At 42.0% G+C, this 22,050-nt stretch overlaps 1 protein-coding gene across 1 annotated transcript in view; it reads left to right on the top strand.

The window, feature by feature from the left end:
* prex1.L (phosphatidylinositol-3,4,5-trisphosphate-dependent Rac exchange factor 1 L homeolog) overlaps positions 1-22,050 on the top strand; it is a 159,274-nt gene that overhangs the window by 119,070 nt on the left and 18,154 nt on the right. Inside the window, 10 exon segments of the mRNA NM_001090233.1 lie at positions 5,813-5,888; positions 7,812-7,884; positions 8,756-8,898; positions 15,902-15,994; positions 16,418-16,566; positions 17,435-17,520; positions 20,247-20,383; positions 20,685-20,841; positions 21,168-21,346; positions 21,497-21,658. Of these exon segments, the coding sequence (NP_001083702.1) occupies positions 5,813-5,888; positions 7,812-7,884; positions 8,756-8,898; positions 15,902-15,994; positions 16,418-16,566; positions 17,435-17,520; positions 20,247-20,383; positions 20,685-20,841; positions 21,168-21,346; positions 21,497-21,658 (1,255 nt within the window).

The following is a 22,050-nucleotide window of genomic DNA, read 5'->3' as shown; positions in this document are numbered from 1 at the left end:
CATCCAAGCAGGAGAATAGAGAGACTTGAGCTTCACCTCATTGAGACCTCTTCCAGGCATCTTCTAATCTAGCATGAAATGTGACCTTGTGTCCTTCAGTTTTTATAGAGATAACAATAATAGACAGCATCAAGAATGGGCCCTCCTCTGGTTATTCATTTCAAGCAATATTCCTCACGTTTCTGTTATAAAACCATAGGCTTCCAGTTCTCCAGGGCTTGAGGCCAGCTTAATGCAAGAAGGTCCTCCAGTGCGAATGCTGCATTTTGATAGCAATACCTTAACTGAGAAAGCTATTTCCATTATAACTGGAGAAAGGGGTAGATAGCCCTTGATAGCCCTCCAATTACATTGAACTGCCCCTCTTTAATCTACCAGAATGCTTTCTATGAAAGTGCTGAAAGGACCCAGAAGTCAACCAATGATGCCCGTCAACGACTTATATATCTTTGAAATTTGTCTACTAGTTTATTTGTGGCTTCTAGCCTTAAGCTCTCATTTACTTGGGGGCCTCTTCTTCCTGGTTTCAGACAGCTTCCTGTTGAATTGTGCTCTTCCTCAATGGAAATTCCTGGGAACATAGACTTTCCTCCATCTAGATGCACATTAGCTGCTGGTAGGGCTGCAAGAGCAATAATACAGTTGGTAAAGTATAGTTTCTGTATTCCAGGAATGATCTGATTTCTGGATTGGTTTGGGGGTTTTGCAGGATTCAGTTCAGCCACATCCTAGTGCCTGGCCAAAATTACTCCAAGCCTTTAATATCATTTGACCATTTGGTCACTGAACAACTGAATGTGAATGGGTTCCTGGAGCTGAAGATTGACTTTAGAAGCCACTAAGATAAATACATAGAACACGTCTCCCATGTTCCCATAAGGCATAAGATTTTGTTACCATGAGGGTGGCTGAAGACGGAGCACATTGCAGGACCACTTCCCCAGAATGCCCTATCCCTTCACACTGAGTTCAGCTACTAATACATGTACCAGTATCTTGTATCCATTATAGGAAAATCATGGGCTCGCCTAGAACTTACATGTGCCTGGCACAATCTATCCACATTCAAGAAATGTCAGACATCAGCTAAAAATAAAATAAGATCATAAAACGCCTAGCAGGTTGCTAAATCTCTGTTGGCTCTGAAGTGCCACGGCCAATCTCAAGTACAAGGTGCCGTCTGTCTGAGGTTTGGCAAATAAACTTGTTTTGCTTTAAATCACATTTTCGGTTCGCCGGGGGACGTGCCAATGTTTCTGATGAGCTGGCCTCTCCTTAAATACCACAAAAATAACATTATCTGGCAACTTTTTCAAGTTCCTGTTTGTACTTGGCAATTAAAAAGCAAGGATTCTTTTCTTTCTTTCTTTCTTTCTTTCTTTCTTTCTTTCTTTCTTTCTTTCTTTCTTTCTTTCTTTCTTTCTTTCTTTTTCTTTCTTTCTTTTTCTTTCTTTCTTTCTTTTTCTTTCTTTCTTTCTCTTTCTTTTCCCTGGCCCATCTAATAGGAATTTTCCTTTTTGTAATGCTGTGTTTCTATATTTGGATTCCAAGCCCGATTTGTTTTGCTTTATGAAAACGGACAAAAGCAAATTAAACCTGCAGTCAAAATAAAGTAAATACTTTTACTCTAAAAGTTACCGGACACCTGCCTATCCACCATCTTGTTCCCAAACCAAGTAATATGAATTTGCTCCTATCTTTGCTGCTATAACAATCCCTACTCTTCTGGGAAGGTTCCCACTAGATGTCGGAACATTATTTCTGTAGGGGGATCAGGCTCACAGTCGGAATTCCCATTCATCCCACAGGGGTTCTGTTTGGTTGAGGTTAGAGCTCTGTGCATGAAATTGTCAGGAATGTCATTGTACTCTATAACCTAAAATATTTCCTCTCATTTGAACCAGGGGCCCTAAACCCAAACCATCATTCCTCTTCCACCACCAAACATTGGACTTTCCAACACTTTTGGAAATATAGTATACTGTATTTGTATATTTGTATGTACAGATATGGGACCTTGTTATTCAGAACGCTCGGGACCTGGGGTTTTCCATACCTCAAGTCTACTAGATAATCATGAAAACATTAAATAAACCCAATAGGTTGGTTCTGCTTCCTATAAGGATGAATTATATCTTAGTTGGGATCAAGTACAAGCTACTGTTTTATTATTACAGAGTAAATGGAAATCATTGTTACAAATTTGGATTATTTGGATAAAATGGAATCTATGGGAGATGGCCGTTTAGACATTCGGAGCCTTCTGGTTAATGGCTTTCCTGACCTGTAGATGTAGAGAAGTACCCCAGTAGTTTTTATAATGTCTCAGTTCTCGTATAAATAAACTCTTATTATTCTGACGCCAGTAGCTGGAGAGTGTAGATATTAGCAGCTGTGCTTGCTTTATCCTCAGGGCACAAGTTGTAAATGCCAGAGGATATCAAAGCTCAGTAGATAGAAACTCTTGTTTGCATGCTCCTATGTAATATCACGTGAGCCTTGGCTGCACTTCTGTATCTTACATGGAGTTTATATGATTGGAGCTATAGAACTCCGTGGCCCTTGTGCAATCAGCCTTAGACACTTCCCAGCATCCCCTTCTGGGAAACCATAGTCCACCGACAACTACTTTAATTTCTCTGCAGCAAGTGTAACAAACCTGTAACATTCCCCAATCCTTCCCCGGAGGAAATGGGTTAAAAGCGAAATGCGTCGTGCCAAACGGAAAGGTTTGCTCTTATTTATATTAACTCAAGTACTTTTCTTTCCCGAGAAATAATTGAGCGCTGAAAGTCGTTTAAGAGTCTAATGCAAGTAGTTAATGAATCTTTTACATTAAAGTGCACTTTAGCTACCTCCTCAGCTTCTAGGCCAAAAATAGCAAGCGCAGATTACCACGACTAATAGTTCTGTAATTAATGCTCCGGAGCGTTGTGTGCTGTTTCTGTGAGTCCATTGCTCTTTTTCTTGGTATTTATCCCAAATCAAGAAAATAAACTTTCATTTATGCTGTAAATCTAGGGAATATATTGTGATCATGATGTTCCAGCACAATACATTCTAAATTGTAACTTTATAAAACATGGCTCCTTTAACCATATGAAATTTTAGTATGTTATCGAAAGCAACTTTTTACTTGGTCTTCATTTTTTTTAATAGTTTTTGAATTATTTGCCTTCTTCTTCTGAATTTTCTAGCTTTCAAATGGCGGTCACTGACCCCATCTAATAGGCAGATGCTTGTAAGGCTACACATTTATTGTGATTGCTACTTTTTTATTAATATTCCAGTCTTTTATTCAAATCAATGCATGGTTGCTAGGGTAAAGTGATGTCTAGCAACCAGATTTCTGAATTTGCAAACTGGAGAGCTGCTGAATAAAAAGCTAAATAAATAAAAAACCACAAATAATAAAAAATGAAAACCAATTGCAAATTGTCTCAGAATATCCCTCTCTACATCATACTAAATGTTAATTTAAAGGTAAACAAACCCCTTTAACCCTGGGTGTCCCATACCAAAGAAAGGCACCAGTAGCCTTGGTTGCTGAAGGCAGATTTGAGAAAGTCAATGGAAGGTGTTTGGTGCCAGGGAAGGGGGTCCGTCTTAATCTCAATCAATAAAACGCTTCAGATCTTTTATTTCCCTTTGTAACATTTTCCCTTTGTAAGATTTCTGTGATCCAACTTTGCCTTTGTTTGGTTTCCCATATGAAAGGCAGAAGTGCTTATGGCAGCTGAATGATTCCTTTTGGCCACACATCAAAGGGGAAGATGTTTACATTTATTCATTAAAAGGTTCCTGCTCTGCAGTCGCTGATTTGGGCTAAATGAGAATTTTCCATTAACTGTTAATGTGTAGTGATGGGAACAACCTTTGTGTTGCTGCAGGAGCTTCGTTTGCTTCTACTCCTCTGCTTTCAAATTTAAAACTTTTCTCTCTGGTTGCTGGGGTCGGCGACCCAGAACACTAGCAATGTTAAATATTCCGTATATCACTTATGTCTGCAAGTATAGGTGGTGGTGTTTTATGGTTATCCTGATGCTGACAAGGGGTAAAGCTATGGCATAGGCTCTAATGCCAATTGCAGCTTAAATGTCCTACCTGTGACCCCATCCTAAACAGCTCTAGAAGCTCTCTCTGTTTCTTTAAGATAGCAGCTGCCATATTAGCTTGGTGTGACATCAATTCCTGCCTGAGTCTCTCCCTGCTCACTCATAGCTCTGGGCTCAGATTACAGCAGGGAGGGGAGTAGAGTTGCCACCTTTTCTAGAAAAAAATACCGGCCTTCCTATATATTTATCTTTTTCCCCTACTAATAACGTTGGGATCAACCATCATTTTTACCGACCAGGCTGCTAAAATACCGGCCAGTTGGCAACCCTAGAGGGGAGGAGGGAGAGAGGAGCAAACTGAGCATGCTCAAGCCCTAGCCCTGGAGGTTTATGCTGAAAACAGGAAGTCTGATACAGAAGCCCATGAGTACACAATAGAAGGAAAGAAATGTGGTGTCTCTTTTGACAGAGGACTCAGAGCAGCATTGCTTTGAGGTAGAATCCTGCGTGGAACTAATTTCTAAGACCTGGACCCAAACCTCCACCCACTTTGATCTGCTACGCGACCCGGACCCGCAACTGCCTTATCCGCAAACCCGCTGACCACAGGAAGTTGTGTTGCTGCAAACCTTGAGTGACATTATCAAAAGTGGGCGGGGACAGAAACAAGTTTTGTAAAATTTTAAAAGACTAAAATATAGACAATATAACATGAAATAAAAAATTTAGTTGAGACCTGCAACCCGACCCGTTACACACAGACCCGCACCAGAAAATCCTACCCTCATTCCGCAGGGTACCTGCTTTTTTTCCCGGGTAACCCGCGGGTACCCGACCTGCTGCAGGACTCTACTTTGAGGGTTTACTAGTGTATTTATATAGACCTTTCTGATAAAGATTACTTAGTTTTAGCCCTTCCTTCTCCTTTAATGCCCATATACAGAGCACTTTTACCCATGGCAGATACACAGAGCACAGCTCACACATGCCATGTTTCTTGCTTCCCCTTGTGATGAATGGTGATTTCATTCTGAAGACAAGATTTGGGAATAGTGATTATTAATGGCTTGTTTTATCTCAGTGAAACAGGGAGTGCTTGGCCTTTACACCACTCGGTGTGACCGGATTTTGCACAGCGGAGCTTAATTCTCCGATTAATTCTCAGTTTTGCATGAGTTGGCAAATTCTGTCCTGAGCTGGCATTTTGTATCTGGTTTTGTCAGATGTGCATTTAAGTCGGAGTGGCTCACTAAGCATGGATACAGAGCTGCCCATTGTGGCATCAGTGCTTCTGTTATATAGAGCAGGTTTTCTAACTATGTTGTGTAGGAGGGGGCCTTGTATTTGTTACAGCAAAAAAAACGAAATTACGTATTTACCACCAGCTCGCGAATGCGATGTAGGTGTTCAGTGAAAGGTTCACTTGTGCCCCAGAATTCTGCTTCAAACATCTTGCGTGAGAACAGCTGAAAGGTGTGGAGGGTGCACTGAGGGTACGTAACGACTTCTTATTACATAAACCCTAAATGCTCAACATTATACAGTTAGTAGTATCATTATTCACGGTTACCTGCATCCAAAGTGCAATGTGATCCTGCAGGGAGTTCTTGTTCAGCATTCTGCCCCAAGCAAGAGAATGTCAGAGGCCACTGCTTGCTTTATATGCCTGATTGGCAATCACTTTCCCAACCAAAACCCTTTTCTGGATCCTGTCCCATGGAGTTATATAACCACATTCTATTCTTCTGTTTCTATAGAGATCGTGATTACCATTTGAAAACATACAAATCTGTTATTCCGGCCAGCAAGCTTGTGGATTGGTTGCTATCACAGGTATTGTACATTTTTTTTAAATTTTGCCTTTATAGGATCTGGGTACCCCCTTTAGATACAAAAGGCTGCCCTTATAGGGCAAATACAAACCAACGATTTATCTGGGAGTTAGAGACACTTTATTTTTTTGTGTTTAATAATTATGGGAGCTGCTGTACTTCTTTATGCTTTTTTTAGGCACTTTAGGTTTCCAAATAGGCAGCATTGCTCTGGGTCCCTTAAGGATGGCACCAGTTGGGTAAGGGGGACCATAGGGCTAGGAGCAGATGGAGGCAACATAGGGCAAGATGGTAACAAATGAAAACAGGGCAAGTTGAAGTCATGATGATGACAGTAGGGCAGTAACGTAACTAGGGGGCACGGGGCCTAGTTGCAGGCCATGCAGCCAGGCACCCCACCCCCCTCCAGAAGAGAATTTTTCGGCAGATTTCACATTCGAGTGAACCGCTGGCGGGCATGAGGTAGTTCTGCCACTGCAGTAGGGCAAGATGGTCACAGTGTGACTGAATGTCAGTAGGGATAAGTGATGACAGTAGGGCTGGTTGTAGGCAAGATAATGACAGTAGGCCATGTTGGAGGCAAGATAATGACAGTAGGGCAAACTGGAGGTAAGATCATGACAATAGAGCAAGATGGTGACAGTAGGGCTGGTTGTAGGCAAGATAATGACAGTAGGCCATGTTGGAGGCAAGATAATGACAGTAGGGCAAACTGGAGGTAAGATCATGACAATAGAGCAAGATGGTGACAGTAGAGCAAGAATGGACAGTAGGGCTGGTTGTAGGCAAGATAATGACAGTAGGCCATGTTGGGGGCAAGATAATGACAGTAGGGCAAATTGGAGGCAAGATAATGACAGTAGGGAAAATTGGAGGCAAGATGATGACAGTTGGACATGTTGGAGGCAAGATAATGACAGATGGGCAAGTTGGAGGCAAAATAATGACAATAATGCAAGATGGTGACAATAGAGCAAGAATGGTCACAGTGTGACAGTATGAAATGACATTTGGGACAAGTGGTGACAGTAGGTCAAGTGAAAGGGAGTAGGTTAAGGAGCTGGATGGAGAACATTGTCAAGATGTTGACGGGGCAAGATGGAGACAAATGACAATAGGGAAAGTTGGAGGTAGATGATGACAGTGGGACATAATGGTAACAGTAAATCAAGATGGTGACTATAGGGCAAGAGACAGTAGAACAGGGTGGTTATAGTAACAATATTACCCAATCTGCAGCCCTGTTGTTAAGATTGGGTAATATCTAGGCTGTTGGGAGTGCTGAAAGTTGTAGCCTGACAGTTAAAAAGCCAAAGGTCTTGATTTGTTCTATCCCATGCACCCCTGCCTGTAAAGCCGGCTCTGAAACTGCTTAGTTTGTGGCTTCTTTATCTTACAAGTCAGTTAGAGCTCACATGCAACTGAAAAAAATGTGAGGATAAATTAGCAGAGGCAGTGACTCCCACCTCCCGAAATAATATCACAAGAAAGGAACAAAGAGAAGCCGGTAATAGATTCTCTTGTGCCATCTTGCTCCAAATGTGTATTTATAGGAATGAGCGTCTCTTCTTCCCCAGCTGAACAATATCACTAACTGCCTATAGAATGGGAAGAAGCCTGTTTTTAGCAAATCCAAATCAAGGATTGGGATGAAATGAGCTTCTTGTGAAACTTTCTCTCTTTCTGTTATAGCTTTGTCTTTCTGACAAATGTCAGTGTTTATAGAAGGGAAGGGGAATCCAATGTCATTGCTAATTGAGGATAAATTGCTTAAAGCAGGCAATATTCAGCTGCAACTCCCAGCATCTCCTACGTGTCAGGAGTCGTTGAGCAGGAACTTCCAGAAAGGCTTATTGCCCAACAATAAAGTTTATTCTGTTGTTGCTGCTACACAAACAAATTCATTTTATTTTATTCCTAATAGGGTGACTGTCAGACCCGAGAAGAGGCAGTGGCGTTAGGCGTGGGACTTTGCAATAACGGCTTCATGCATCATGGTAATGAACAAATACTATAAAGATGTGGTTCACCTTCAGGTTCACTTTTAATATGGCCTTTTCTTAGCATATTTTCAATAGGTCTTCATTTTTATTTTATTTTTTATATTTTTTGTATTATTTACATTCCTCTTCTGACCTCTTCCAGCTTTCAAATGGGTTCACTGACCCACAGTAGCCAAAAAATGATTGCTGATTGGGTACAACCGTGTATCCGTATGATGAGCTTCTCTACCACTAACTCTGGGCATACCAGGCTGGTTTGGTGCTGAGTTTCAGCTGGTGCCCTTTTCTCATTTACTCAACCTAATTTTAGACTTTGTCATTGCTTTGTGGTTTCTGAGCTGTGCACATTGCTGGGAAATCAGACAGGCAGCATAGTGGGTCCTGTAATTTACTAACTGGGAAGCCAGTGCACTATGGGTACTAGCGGCTTCGTAACATGAACTTAATGACAAGTTCTGGGTGTTTAAGGCTGCAGTGTACTAACTGGTACTGGTCCAGACAGGTTACGTGTTCAAGTCTGGCACAGCACTATTAAAGGACCAGTAATGCCAACACATGAAAGGGGTTGAATGCGTCGATTCCCTGCCCTGGATATATTAAATATATTTTATAAGGTGATTAATGAAGGTTATCACTCAATATGTGTATTAAATAAAATGAGATATATTTGAGACATATCTAAACCAACAGCAGCATTTTAAAAACGTCTTCCTTTCGGCAGTGTTGGAGAAGAGCGAATTTAAAGAATATTTTATAAGGTGATTAATGAAGGTTATCACTCAATATGTGTATTAAATAAAATGAGATATATTTGAGACATATCTAAACCAACAGCAGCATTTTAATAACGTCTTCCTTTCGGCAGTGTTGGAGAAGAGTGAATTTAAAGACGAGTCGCAGTTCTTTCGCTTTTACGCCGACGAGGAGATGGAAGGGACCAGCTCTAAAAACAAACAGCTCCGAAATGACTTCAAGCTCATTGAAAATATCCTGGCAAAGACCCTCTTGGTAAGGGGAAGTCAATGTGTCTTCCATTATAAATTCTCTGAAAAGTTATCAGAATTTTCAGGATAGACTACGATGATAAATGAGATACCACCCAAGAATCCCGCAAGGTCAAGCTGTTATGATCATGGATGGTTGCTTAGGCCTATGGAGACAGGTTTTATTAAAGTGAGTCAGGAAAATCTAAAAGTAGCAGCACAAAGGAAGTGGGAAGAGAGAAAGGTGATCTGGGAAGGCAAAGAGGAGGATATGGCGGACATATTTAAACACAAGAAAAGAAATGACAGGCGAGAGGAAACCAATGTGAACAGAAAGAGGTTATTTTCTCTAGGAAAGGGGTAAAGATCAGGAAAAAAGAAGGAGGAAGTTCTGATATTCTTACAGGAAAAGTGATAAATGAAGGGAAAAACTTCCTGGCATAGACAGCAGGTGCCCAAACAGGAATGACACTTAAACGTGGTCCCACTAGACAATGTCAGGGTCAGAGATCAGGATTCAAGAAAGCCCAGGTGGGCAGCGTGGTATGTATCAAGTGTCTGTGATTAATATACAGTCAGGAAGATTATTTATAAATATGAGGATGGGAGAAGAGTGTGTTTATTATTGGTAGAAGACCATTCTTGGCCAAAAGTATATTGGGAATGCTCCTTTTGTTCACTATTTTTCTTCTCCTTTTCTTTATAATAATTATTATAACAATAATTTATAAAGCACCAAATAAATTGACAGCACTGTACAAAGGTACATATTACTTGACAACAAATACATACAGTAGATTAGATGAGGGAAACCAATACCCACAAGCTCCTGTCGATAAATAAAGGTGTTACGTATAAAGCTCCCATGCACTAAGTTTGAACTTCTGCATAAGGAATGTAAAATGTGCTTAATATACACATAAAACTACCTGGCCGAGCAAGGGATAACCCCTGTTCAAGCACAACTCTCGGCAGAAACACAGCCCCAATAAAACCAAATCATTGCCTACAATCAGTGGTACAGAGAGATCCCATAAAACTATGGCAGCCATAGGTATTCCGACAAACATAGTTACTAAGACACAAAAAAAATTTCAGCAAGGACAACAAAGATCCCCTAGGTTTAGCTCAAATAGTCTGTACAGAGAGATACATAAACACTATGGCAACATAGGTATTACCCTTGTTACTAAGCCACAATTCATCAGGAACAGCCCCCAATTATGGTAACATAGAAAGATAGTCCACTATAAAACATATGGCAAAAAGCCAAATGGATTCCGTTGTTACTAAGCACAATCCACAGGAACAGCCCCTAAGTTTATTACTCCAAGTGCTGTACAGAAGAGATTCACAATAAAACCTATGGCAGCATCGGTATTCCCTGACTAAGCACAACTTCAGCAGGAACAGCTCCGCACATAGGCTTTGTCAATAAACGATCCAATAGAATAACAGAGAGGATCCACTAAAAAAACTGATAAACAAGGCACAACAAGGATAAATTTCCCTCAAAATAGTACAAATAAGCAACAATTCAGCACAGAGAAACAAGCCCTAAGAATATGCTCATAGAGACTCCAATTAAAACTAAGGCAGCATAAGAATAATTCCCAACTGAGATAACATAACGACACAATTCAGCAGAGAACACCCCTAAAGTCTGTTATATAAGACTAAATAAATCGCATACAGACGAGTAGAATAATCAAAAACAATCAATAGGCAGACATAGGTTACTCCCCTGTTACTAAGCACATGCAGCAGGAACCAGTTCCCCTAGGTTTGCTTCATAGTCTGTACAGAGAGATCATAAACTATGGCAACATAGGATCCCTTGTACTAAGCACAATCAGCAGGAAAGCCTAAGTTGCTCATAGAGATTCCATAAAACTATGGCAGCCATAGGTATTCCCTGTACTAAGCACAATCAGCAGGACAGCCCCTAAGTTTTCTTCATAGTCTGTAACAGAGAGATTCCAGTAAAAACTATGGCAGCATCGATGCCCTGTACTAAGCACAATCAGCAGGAACAGTCCCCGTAGGTTTTGCTCATAGTATGTACAGAGGGGATCCCATAAAACTATGGCAGCATAGGTATTCCCCTGTACTAAGCACAATTCAGCAGGAACAGCCCCTAAGTTTGCTCATAGTCTGTACAGAGAGATCCCATAAAACTATGGCAGCATAGGTATTCCCCTGTACTAAGCACAATTCAGCAGGAACAGCCCCCTAAGTTTGCCCATAGTCTGTACAGAGAGATCCCATAAAACTATGGCAGCATAGGTATTCCCTGTACTAAGCACAATTCAGCAGGAACAGTCCCCTATGTTTGCTCATAGCCGGTGCAGAGAGATAACATAAAGTCATGGCAGTTTAGGTATTCCCATGTACTAAGCCCAAACTTCATCAGAAAATAACCTTTTTTATTACCTATCATAGCATTATCTTTGAATGCTATTTATAATTTTACTATAAACGTATTTGCCTAAAGCTTGTACATTACCTTTCTTACTACCCTGTTCTTCAATGAGGAGGCAGCCATATTTGTGCAGCAGGAGTCCGTTAGCATTAGAAACTCTAACTGACAAGATAAGAAGGGACGGTCAGGTTGGCAAAACATTCAGGTTTAGGAAAATCAAGTGACAATTACTTACAAAAGCAGAACTATCAGCGAAAAACAGTGAACATGACCTATAGGTAAAGTTTAATGTAGATTAATATTTTGAAAAGAAAATTTTTAGTGTCAGTATCACTTTAACAAGGATTTACATTCTAAGAATGAACGAATCCAATGAACACAGTTTGCGTAACTTTGACCATAGCATTGCCCCTATCAGAAGTCCAGCCAAGAACAGTCTTTGGTTTCACTCACTGTTACACTAACCATTCGCTCTGTCCTAGAATCATGACACAGAACAGACCCCCACAAATCCCAGTGCCAAACAAAGGAATTTCGGGCTACAATTCATCTGATGAATCATTAGGCAAATCTCTCATTAAGGCTCCAGCATGGCCGGGATGCCTTAATTTTGCCTTAACAAAATACAGATTTCATTAGCTTTATTTATAGTAATTTCCTTATAGTTTTATAGTTATTTATTTATAGTAATTGTCCAGTAGTACAGTAATAGTCCGTGGTCCTTATGGAGTAGGAGTAATTGTGCATGCAATGAACTTTAGTGATTGTGTAGACGGGTGGGGTACAACACTGTCACATAAAGTAATATACTGCGTGCCGCTGTCACTGTTCCAGAAGTGATGTCACAGTGATGTCACTGGCTGATCAGAAGATCTGTTTGTTTGCTGAGCAGATCTTTCTCCAAATTGGATACCCATGTGCTGGGCTTATCAAATTGTCTGGCCTCCAGTCAATAGAGGCCCATCAGAAGTGGACAGCATCAATGGATGATCCCTATCAAGCTTGATAAAGGGCTGGAATAGCCCGAAACGTTGCTTTGCTAGTGGCACGAATAAACAATTGATTCACACATCGAGTGCTGCTGGATTTATTGTCATTATTGGCCTGCCCAAAATACCAGGCCAAGAATCAGCAACCCCACTGGCTGAGGAACTGGATCATCCATTGATGCTGTCCACTTCTGAGGGGCCTCTATTGACTGGAGGCCAGACGATTTGATAAGCCCAGCACATGGCTATCCAATTTGGAGAAAGAGCTGCTCAGCAAACAAACAGATCTTCTGATGTAGGGCCAGACAGCTTCAGTTATGAAAAGGTTGCAGATGAACAGCAGCTGGAGGAATACAGCTTCAACTGGGCCTACACCTAAGCATCTGCTCTTTGGCAAGGTCACCAAATATTTGGATCTTGGTGCCATTGGCCACCCATGCACTGTATCAGGCTGATCGGATCAGGCCAACAATCAAACCCATTGGGAGAGGGCCACATCAACATGTTAAAGGAGGAGGAATGCTACCGACGCAGTTTATTGCCAATATATTAGCCACAATAGTTTTATTCTGCAAAATACTTTACCATACCAGAGTAAATAGCTCCAGAAACTCATTCTGTTTGTTTAGGATAGCAGCTGCCATATTAGCTTGGTGTGACATCACTTCCTGCCTGAGTCTCCCTGCTCACTCATAGTTCTGGGCTCAGATTACAGCAGGGAGGGGGGAAGGGTTGGGAGAGAGGGAAAAAGAAGCAAACTGAGCATGCTCAAGCCCTAGCCCTGGAGGTTTAAGCTGAAAACAGGAAGTCGGATACAGAAGCCCATGAGTACACAATAGAAGGAAAGAAATGTGCTGTTTCTTTTCACAGAGGACTCAGAGCAACAATACTGAGTGGTTTACTGGTGTATTTATATAGACTTTTCTAATAAAGCTTACTTAACTTTAGCCTTTCCTTCTCCTTTAATGTGATTCTTGTCTGATGGAAATGTAAGACCTTGGAGAGCCCCAATCATTGACCAATGCGCTGCTGACTTGGTCTGGAGAGGCCCACTTGGCATCATTTAACAGCCACCTTTACCCAATGGAATATGTTCTTCTATATATCAATTCCTCATCCTCTGCCCCAAAATTGGCCCTGCCTCTCTGTGTTAAGTTTACCATATCATGTATCCATATGTGTCTTACCTATAAGATGCATGCCATTTGCCCAGTACTTTGTGCCGCAAAGAGAGGCTGTGCCATGTACATACACATCGTGGTCATTGCATATTTACCGTACCTGCTGCTTCCAGTGCTGCAAAGTGTAAGTCACAAATGGGGGGTATGAATGCGCTCCATGTGCCGAGGGTGGGAGACATGGAATTGTATGAGTTTAGCAAATGTCCTGCGAAGCAGAGGAATGCTGTAATTTGTACACAGAATCAGAGGAAAACATGGCAGAGACATAAGGGCAACATCTGTTTTACACATCACAGATTTCATAGCCTTTCATTTCGGGACATAAATACAGTTGTTCGTACCAGGGAAGCATTCCATGCGGCTGAGGCCCACGCTCCAGAAATAGACTTTTATTTTTCTGTTTTCCTTCTTTCAACTTAATTCCAGAGATGAAACGTCCACTCAAGCCTCCTCTTCCATAATGAGGCCCCGGGTTGTTAATGTCTGCAGCAAATGCACTCCTACTATAAAGGGCAAGTTATCCCTGAGTTCAAAATTTGCTGTTTTGCTTTACTCCGTCCAGCTGGTGAAGGATTTAGACTGAAGGAAGGAGGGTTTTATTATCAGCATAGGAAGGGTGCTCTAGTTTTTTCTTTTTAATATATATTAATAATATTTAGTTTGTGCATTTGTACCATGGCCCTCCTCCAAACCTTAGAACTCTGAAGTGGCCTTGTAGCTCCAGAGGTTTTCCGTGCTATGGAGATGCATGACATAGAAAACATGCCCCATATAGGGACAAATGTAACCCAGAGACCCCTTTGTCCATAACTAGTTTAACAAAGGCCTTACTGAGTATGGGAAGGAAGTTGGTCTCCCTTATTTCCTTTCTCTAAATGTAACACTGTTTGACCTTTAACACAGGCTTACATAGGGACGTCTAGTCTTTCAGCTAATGAAGAGATCAGATTTCTACAATGCTGTTGGGTTACCCAGTAATTGAGCCATAGAAACGAATATCCTATACCCTCATACAAATATTCAGAGGAATGCTCTGGGCACTCAATAAGCTATACCCTCATACTGTACTGTCTAAGGGAAACAATATGGCACCTCCTTCCCATAGGTATAAATACAAATATACAGAGAAGGAATGTTCTGGGCACACAATAAGCTATACCCTCATACTGTACTGTCTAAGGGAAACAATATGGCACCTCCTTCCCATATGTATAAATACAAATATACAGAGAAGGAATGTTCTGGGCACACAATAAGCTATACCTTCATACTGTACTGTCTAAGGGAATCAATATGGCACCTCCTCCTTCCCATATGTATAAATACAAATATACAGAGAAGGAATGTTCTGGGCACACAATAAGCTATACCCTCATACTGTACTGTCTAAGGGAAACAATATGACATCTCCTTCCCATATCTATAAATACAAATATACAGAGAAGGAATGTTCTGGGCACACAATAAGCTATACCCTCATACTGTACTGTCTAAGGGAAACAATATGGCACCTCCTTCCCATATGTATAAATACAAATATACAGAGAAGGAATGTTCTGGGCACACAATAAACTATACCCTCATACTGTACTGTCTAAGGGAAACAATATGGCATCTCCTTCCCATATGTATAAATACAAATATACAGAGAAGGAATGTTCTGGGCACACAATAAGCTATACCCTCATACTGTACTGTCTAAGGGAAACAATATGGCACCTCCTTCCCATATGTATAAATACAAATATACAGAGAAGGAATGTTCTGGGCACACAATAAGCTATACCCTCATACTGTACTGTCTAAGGGAAACAATATGGCATCTCCTTCCCATATGTATAAATACAAATATACAGAGAAGGAATGTTCTGGGCACACAATAAGCTATACCCTCATACTGTACTGTATAAGGAAATCAATATGGCATCTTCCTTCAGATGTATAAATACTGATCCTATGATTTCATAGTACAGGTTTCCCCTTTAAAGTAATTACAATGTTGGCAATGTCTAGCTCACCGCAGTGCATCGACACCTTCTCTGCTCCCATTCCTATCAGTTACAATCTGCACAATACATGCTCAATGCATTCACAGAATATGGTTTATAATAAACCTCTCATATTGAGCTCAGGAAGAGCAATTAGAGCCCCATTATCTGCCCTACCGTTGTCAGTACATTACTGCCTGCCAACCTCTTGTGATGGTTAAAAATATCCCTGCTGGTTTCTATCACTTGTTATTTATTCCTCTCTTATACTGCACAATGGATTGCAATGGAGCAATCTTTCACTGCTTGGTTATTACAATGTTAGATATTCAAATTCGGGCGCTTCTCTCTTGGCTGAGACATTTGTAGGCGAATGACACCTTGGGTGCCTGCATTTGCTATAAACTTATTGAACAATGTCTGACCCCTCTGCCTGTTCACTTTACAGATTTTACCCCAAGAAGAAGATTATGGGTTTGACCTGGAGGATAAAAACAAGGCGATTGTTGTGAAATCTGTCCGGAAAGGGTCCTACGCTGAGGTGAGATGAAGCCTGTGCTGGCTATTTAAATAGACCTTGAAATGTAATTCTAGGAAACTTTCCAGTACATATTAATTAACATTTTTTAATCATCTTGTGTATTAAAAATGTATCTGTAGTAGTGGTATTGGTGGCCAAGGTAGCTCTACTTGGCCTGGCACCCCACATGCTCGTTCACCCCCCTCCCATCACTCAATTTGCCCTATTAGATTTAGCAGCTTGGCCTTTGTTCCCCAACCATTGGTGCATCTCTAAATCCCTTAAGAAGGCAATTAGACAGACCATGAAGCACCATATCTGGAAATCAGAGGACCAACTGCTCACGTGCCACTAGACTTGGTTGATATGTATAAACTGTGGTGTCGGGGGATCCATGGTAGAACCCCTCTTATTGGTGCCTGTCTCTTATTCTCTGGTTTGCAGATGGCCGGGCTGCAGGTGGGACGCAAGATCTACTCCATCAATGAAGACTTGGTTTTCCTGCGTCCTTTTTCCGAGGTGGAGACCATGTTAAATCAGTCGTTTTGCTCTCGGAGGCCCATTCGCATCCTGGTGGCCACCAAACAAAAAGAGTAAGGGTTACTCACGACTCACATATAGATAGATAGATAGATGGATAGATATAGATATCATATAGTCCTGGCTGTTAGTGGCAGACATGTTTTTCCCATTGGGATAATTGAGGATACATGAAGATACTTTTCATGTAAATAGAGGCTGTGCTCCATGCTTGATGAAACCATCCCTTTAATCGAATCAGTCATTCCGAGGCACCGGGATTTTCATCACATGCCCACGCGATTTTATTCTGCAGAGGAGCTGTAATTTAGTGCCCAAGTGATTATGGCAGATATTAATTCATGTCGACAGTGTAACAGATTGATAATGTATCCGTGACGCTTGATGTACGGCCCTCAAATGGGTTTCTGTTCCATAGGATTTGCAGTGACGGATGTATCGAGATTGTTTCGGATAGGGCCAGTAATAAAGTATTTTAAAAGAGGCAATAAACAGTTGGATGATGTTTATACAAACCTCCCCCGTTATATCTGCCTATTAATACCACTGGTTCCCTGGATAATTTTTGGGTCCATTCTATTCTGTATAAAAGAAATACTCCTCCTGTTTAATGCCCTCAAACGTTCCGGATGAATGGAAAAAATAGTATTTTAATATGATATAATGTAATTTACTATAACCCTAACCCCTGAGCACTAAGGGGCACAAAAACCACTTGGGGGTGTGACTGCTCTCTGCAGGTGGATTGAAAACCTAGTGCTTGTGCAAAGAACAGCCCTGAGACCTGTGACAATTTGGAAAAGTGCAGGACAGGTCGCAAGCTTTGTAAATGACCCCTAATATCTGCCGTCTCCAGAATGAGAGAGGAAAGCAAATAACACTCAATAACTAATCCTCCCTTTTCTCTTCTCTCCCATCCAGAATCATAAAAATCCCAGATTCCCCCCAGTCTCTTTGCTTCCAGATCAGAGGCGCAACTCCCCCTTACGTCCACGCTGTCGGAAGAGGTAAGATCGCCTAATACTATTAAAGGGATACGATTAACTCCAGATTTCCCATTTGTATTTGCAGCATTGATGCTGGGAGAATCCTGTTACTGATCTAAATGCAATTGCTGTGAGGGTGTGGAATGGTGCTTCAAATATGGGCTGAGTAGGATAAGTGAGTTTGAGGCACCCACTGAAAACCAGATGCACATTTTATGGCACTTAGTTAATCTTGTCCAGATGTTCTTGAGATAGAGTAGACATGAACACCTAATCTGAGACCGTGTGCCTAGTGCCTAACTCTCATTTATACATCTGTAGGCCAGACTTCAAGGGATCTTTTATATGCAATGTTGCTTTGCTAATACTGTACCTTCATAGCCCACAGGGCTGGCAAGTAATCAAGGGCCACACTACTAAGTTAGCAGGGCCCAAAGTTCCCCAGATATTAGAGGTGAACAGTTGGCTAATAATTGGGGAGGCAGGCCCTGCTTACTAGTATGGGGTCCACCGTTGGGTCCCCTGGTCGGTGATGTCTAGCTACTCCCTATTATGCCAAAACCCTTGTACATGACCAGCCTAAAACCCATCAATACTACAAGCCTTACCCCTTTTAAACCCTGAGAATCGCACCTCTTCAGTGGGACCCTTCATTGGAGGACCTGCTGTACTTTCTTGATATCAGCCATGCTCACACATACAACCATCAGCTTCAGCCATACACTGTAAGATTTGCTCTTTTGGCGGTTGACAAACGAGTGGATCTCTCCCTGAAATGCCCACTTTGAGGTATATAGGGCCCAACAATCGGATCATAATGAAGGGTAACGGACGGTCGGAATGAGGGACCACATCAACAAACAGATGCACCCGTGATAAGACGGGATTTTTAGTCCTTTCCGGGGCCCGTCGGAGGGCCTCATACACAGGCCAAAAACCTGCCGACTCGGTCTGTCGGCAGCTTTTATCGGCCCTTGTATGGCCACCTTTATTGTATGCCTATAGGTTGCACCTTCGCCGTAATGTAATAAAAGACACCTACCCCCATATGTAATAAAAGGCACTAAGTTTGCCCAGGAGCAGTAACCCATAGCAACCAATGAGATGTTTGTTTTTCAATAGGTGACCAGTAAATGCTACCTGCTGATTGGTTGCTATGGATTAGTGCTCCTGGGCAAATTTAGTGCCTTTAATTACATAACCCCCTAAGTTTGCCCAGGTGCAATAACCCATAGCAACCAATCAGCAGGTAGCATTTACTAGTCACCTATTGAAAAACAAACATATCATTGGTTGCTGTGGGTTACTGCTCCTGGGCTTTAGGGCCTTTTATTGCATAAGGGGGAATGTGTTATAAATGCAACTTTTATTCAGTGGGAATGACACTTTGCCCAGCATCCCGTTCATATCCAGCAGGCAAGGGGTTAATGCTCGATACACTTTATCAACATGACACTTTGCAGACGGATGGCTGAATTGCCTGCACATGGCAGCGAGCAGCCTGATAGATTTGAATTGGGAATGACAGGATCCGCTATTTGGCTGTGGAGGCACTGGGAGATTTCGGAATCGCATTCGCCCAAAGTTATTTTCTGGCCTTTTGCTGATTTATAGGGGACACTTCCAACAAGTGCTCAGTTTAATGTCAGACTATCCCAGGCCGAGTGGAGATTGATTTCCCATGAAGTTGTGCCGTTCCTAAAGCGCCTGCAGATGTGCAGCCATTTGTAGCGCAGGTTGATGCTCGGCATTCCCACATCTGTTTTGGGTTTTTCCGCAAGGATGTGTTCTGGAGTAAGGAAACGGCAGCAGACCATTATATTGTCCCTGAAGGGTTTCAGATAGAGTCATGTGCGCATTTTAAGACAGGTATATATTTGATTTGAGAATTAAAAATAAGCACAAGCAGGGGGCAATTTATTTGGGCAAGTGCCCCCAGGGTTTTAGTGCTGGATTCAGAGATGGATGGAAAGTATTCCCAGGCTAAAAGTGGAACTGAGCCAGCGGAATATATAATTCTAGAGATTATAAATAGACCCCTTATCCAGAATGCTCAGCTGTAGCCAGGGGCTAAGGTTAGTGCCAGCCGGGTATTAGATTATTCACAGCCATGCCAGTGACCAACATTAAACTGAAATGGATAAACCCTGGCTCCTAAACTACTGCTCCCAGAATCCTTAGCCAGTCATTGTGCAGCAGGACTGATGGGAAGCTAATAAAAGGCAGCAGGCTGACACAGTTCAGACACATGGACAGCTGAGCTGGGAGGAATGAGGGATGTTCCGAGCAGTAGCCGGGCGGCTCTGTATTTTATACATGAGCCGGAACATAGCTGCTCTCCAGTCACATGGAAAGATCACTCCAGGTGAGTTCCTGTTGCTCCATAAATTGTGAAATCTAAACTGCAAACGCCCGTATATTATCCACGTAGATAAATACGAAGAATACGCGTTGCCCCCCAGAGACAGGGCAAAGAGGCATTAAAATAGTAAAAATGAACAATTAAAAAAAATGCCTTTATTTCAAGTAAAACGTCTGATTTCGCTTGGAAATAGATTAAAGGACAACTGCTTTCTGATTTACAGTTTTTGTTTGTGTCTGAAAATACTGTGTTACATTAAAGCAAGCTGCGTCTTTGGCCACATACCCTATTTACACTTGAGTTGTCACCCAAAATCTGCCCCTGATAGTGAGTGGTGCATCATGGGTGCCATATAGCACACCCCTTAGCATCCTTTTTTTTCCAGGTTCCCAGGCAGTTTCTGTCGGTCTTCACCCAGGACAGTGCATTTTGAAAGTGAATGGGAACAATGTGATGCATGAGAGCTACACGGAAGTTCTAGATCACTTCACAGCGTTTAGAAACAACCCACAGAACTCCCTGGTGAGTAAAAAGGATGAGCCAATCAGATGGCTGCAACTATAGGGGGTGCTCAGGGCCGCAACCTGGGGGTACTACAGTTGGGCAAAGGGGGTTACGGTATAATTGGGCATATCCATATGTCCATGGGACCCCGTTCTACTTGTTGGCAGGGTCCACCACCAAGGAGGGGGACCTTATAAATTTGTATTATGGGGTTCCATGATTATTGATGGCAGCCCTTTGGGTGTTTGTCTGTAAAGATCTCCTCCCTGCCTCCATCTTGTCGCGGCATGGACATATTAATACTCTGCCGTTTATGTAGGGCCTGTTCCAGTGGATCTATAGAACGCATGAAGATGCAGAGGAGGATCGAGCTCAGAAAGCCACGTCGGATGAATCTCTGAACGGCAGCCTCTGCGAAGGCTTTGAATCTAGTCTGTCCCTCGAGAGACGGGAGGGAGCGCATGACAACCAGACAGGTATCATATAACCCTTTTCCCTTGTTTAAACAAATGCATTTCAAATACATACAGCATATTGCCTGGACACTTTGCAGCAGTGCCATTAACCAGGGACATTGGTCAAGGAGTTTAACCTGCTGTTAGTTTTCCCCTGCAGGCTCCACCTAGTGGCAGAATGTAGAATCTATCTGGAAATATTAATACGTTATGGGTTCTATGAACCTATATGAATGAAGGTGACTCAAAAATGGTATAAAATAATAAACATTGTTGGCAAGTTGAGGGTCCCTTGAGTTTTTTTTTTTTGTTGTTTTTTTTGATTGGTTCCAATGATTGGGTTGCAGGCGAGATCCAAAATGCATCATCTCCTCCTGGCGAGGGTGTTCCGCTCATTAATCTGACAGTGGAGAATGTTCAGCTGGAGCACGGGGTGGTGTACGAGTATGTCAGCACCGCCGGCATCAAGAGCTATATCCTAGAGAAAATCGTGGAGCCTCGTGGCTTGTTCTGTATCACAGCCAAGGTAGAGTCAAACACCCTATCACATGTGCACTAGATACATTCGGGCCCTTTTTATTAAATATCTCCAAATGGGAGGAAACCCCATGCAGAAATTGTCCAGATCAGGATTGAACCCCAGAACCGTGAGACCTGACCCGCTGTCTCCATTTAGATCCTTCAAGCCTTCGTTGCTGATGATAACCAGTTTGTAAAGAACTGCATGAGGCTCATTTCCATGAGCAAGACTGTAATGACCATGCCCCAATACGAGTTTCGGCACATCTGCGACACCAAACTGGAGAACATCATCAAAAGGATCACGAGCTACGAAGAGGTGACTTTATTGACATATTATAATTCTAAATAATGACCTTACACATCACATTGCTGTTTCACTGTCTGCCTGACCATTGTGTTTTGTGCTTCTCTGCTCCAGGGTGAAGGGGTTAGACTTTTCCCTCAGCTGTATTTAGGAACCCCCTAAAGCCTTACAAAAGCCTTATATCATCCTTCCCAGTGTTATTATTTCTCTCCTTACGTTTTTACATTGATAATGAATTTGAAACAAAAGCGCTACCTTTTGGTCATTTTGGCCAGTTGTAGCTACAGTTGGCTCAAAATTACTGTCATGAGAAAAGGAAAGTTTTGTGATTCTGCTCATTATTGATGTGTGGGTCGAGTTTCCCTTGAGCCCCACCGGACCCTAAAAAATTCGGCCCTGCTCGC

The sequence above is a fragment of the Xenopus laevis genome, chromosome 9_10L (genome assembly GCF_017654675.1).
Source record: "Xenopus laevis strain J_2021 chromosome 9_10L, Xenopus_laevis_v10.1, whole genome shotgun sequence".
Taxonomy (NCBI): Eukaryota; Metazoa; Chordata; class Amphibia; order Anura; family Pipidae; genus Xenopus; species Xenopus laevis.
This window is presented reverse-complemented; position numbering and strand designations above follow the sequence as displayed.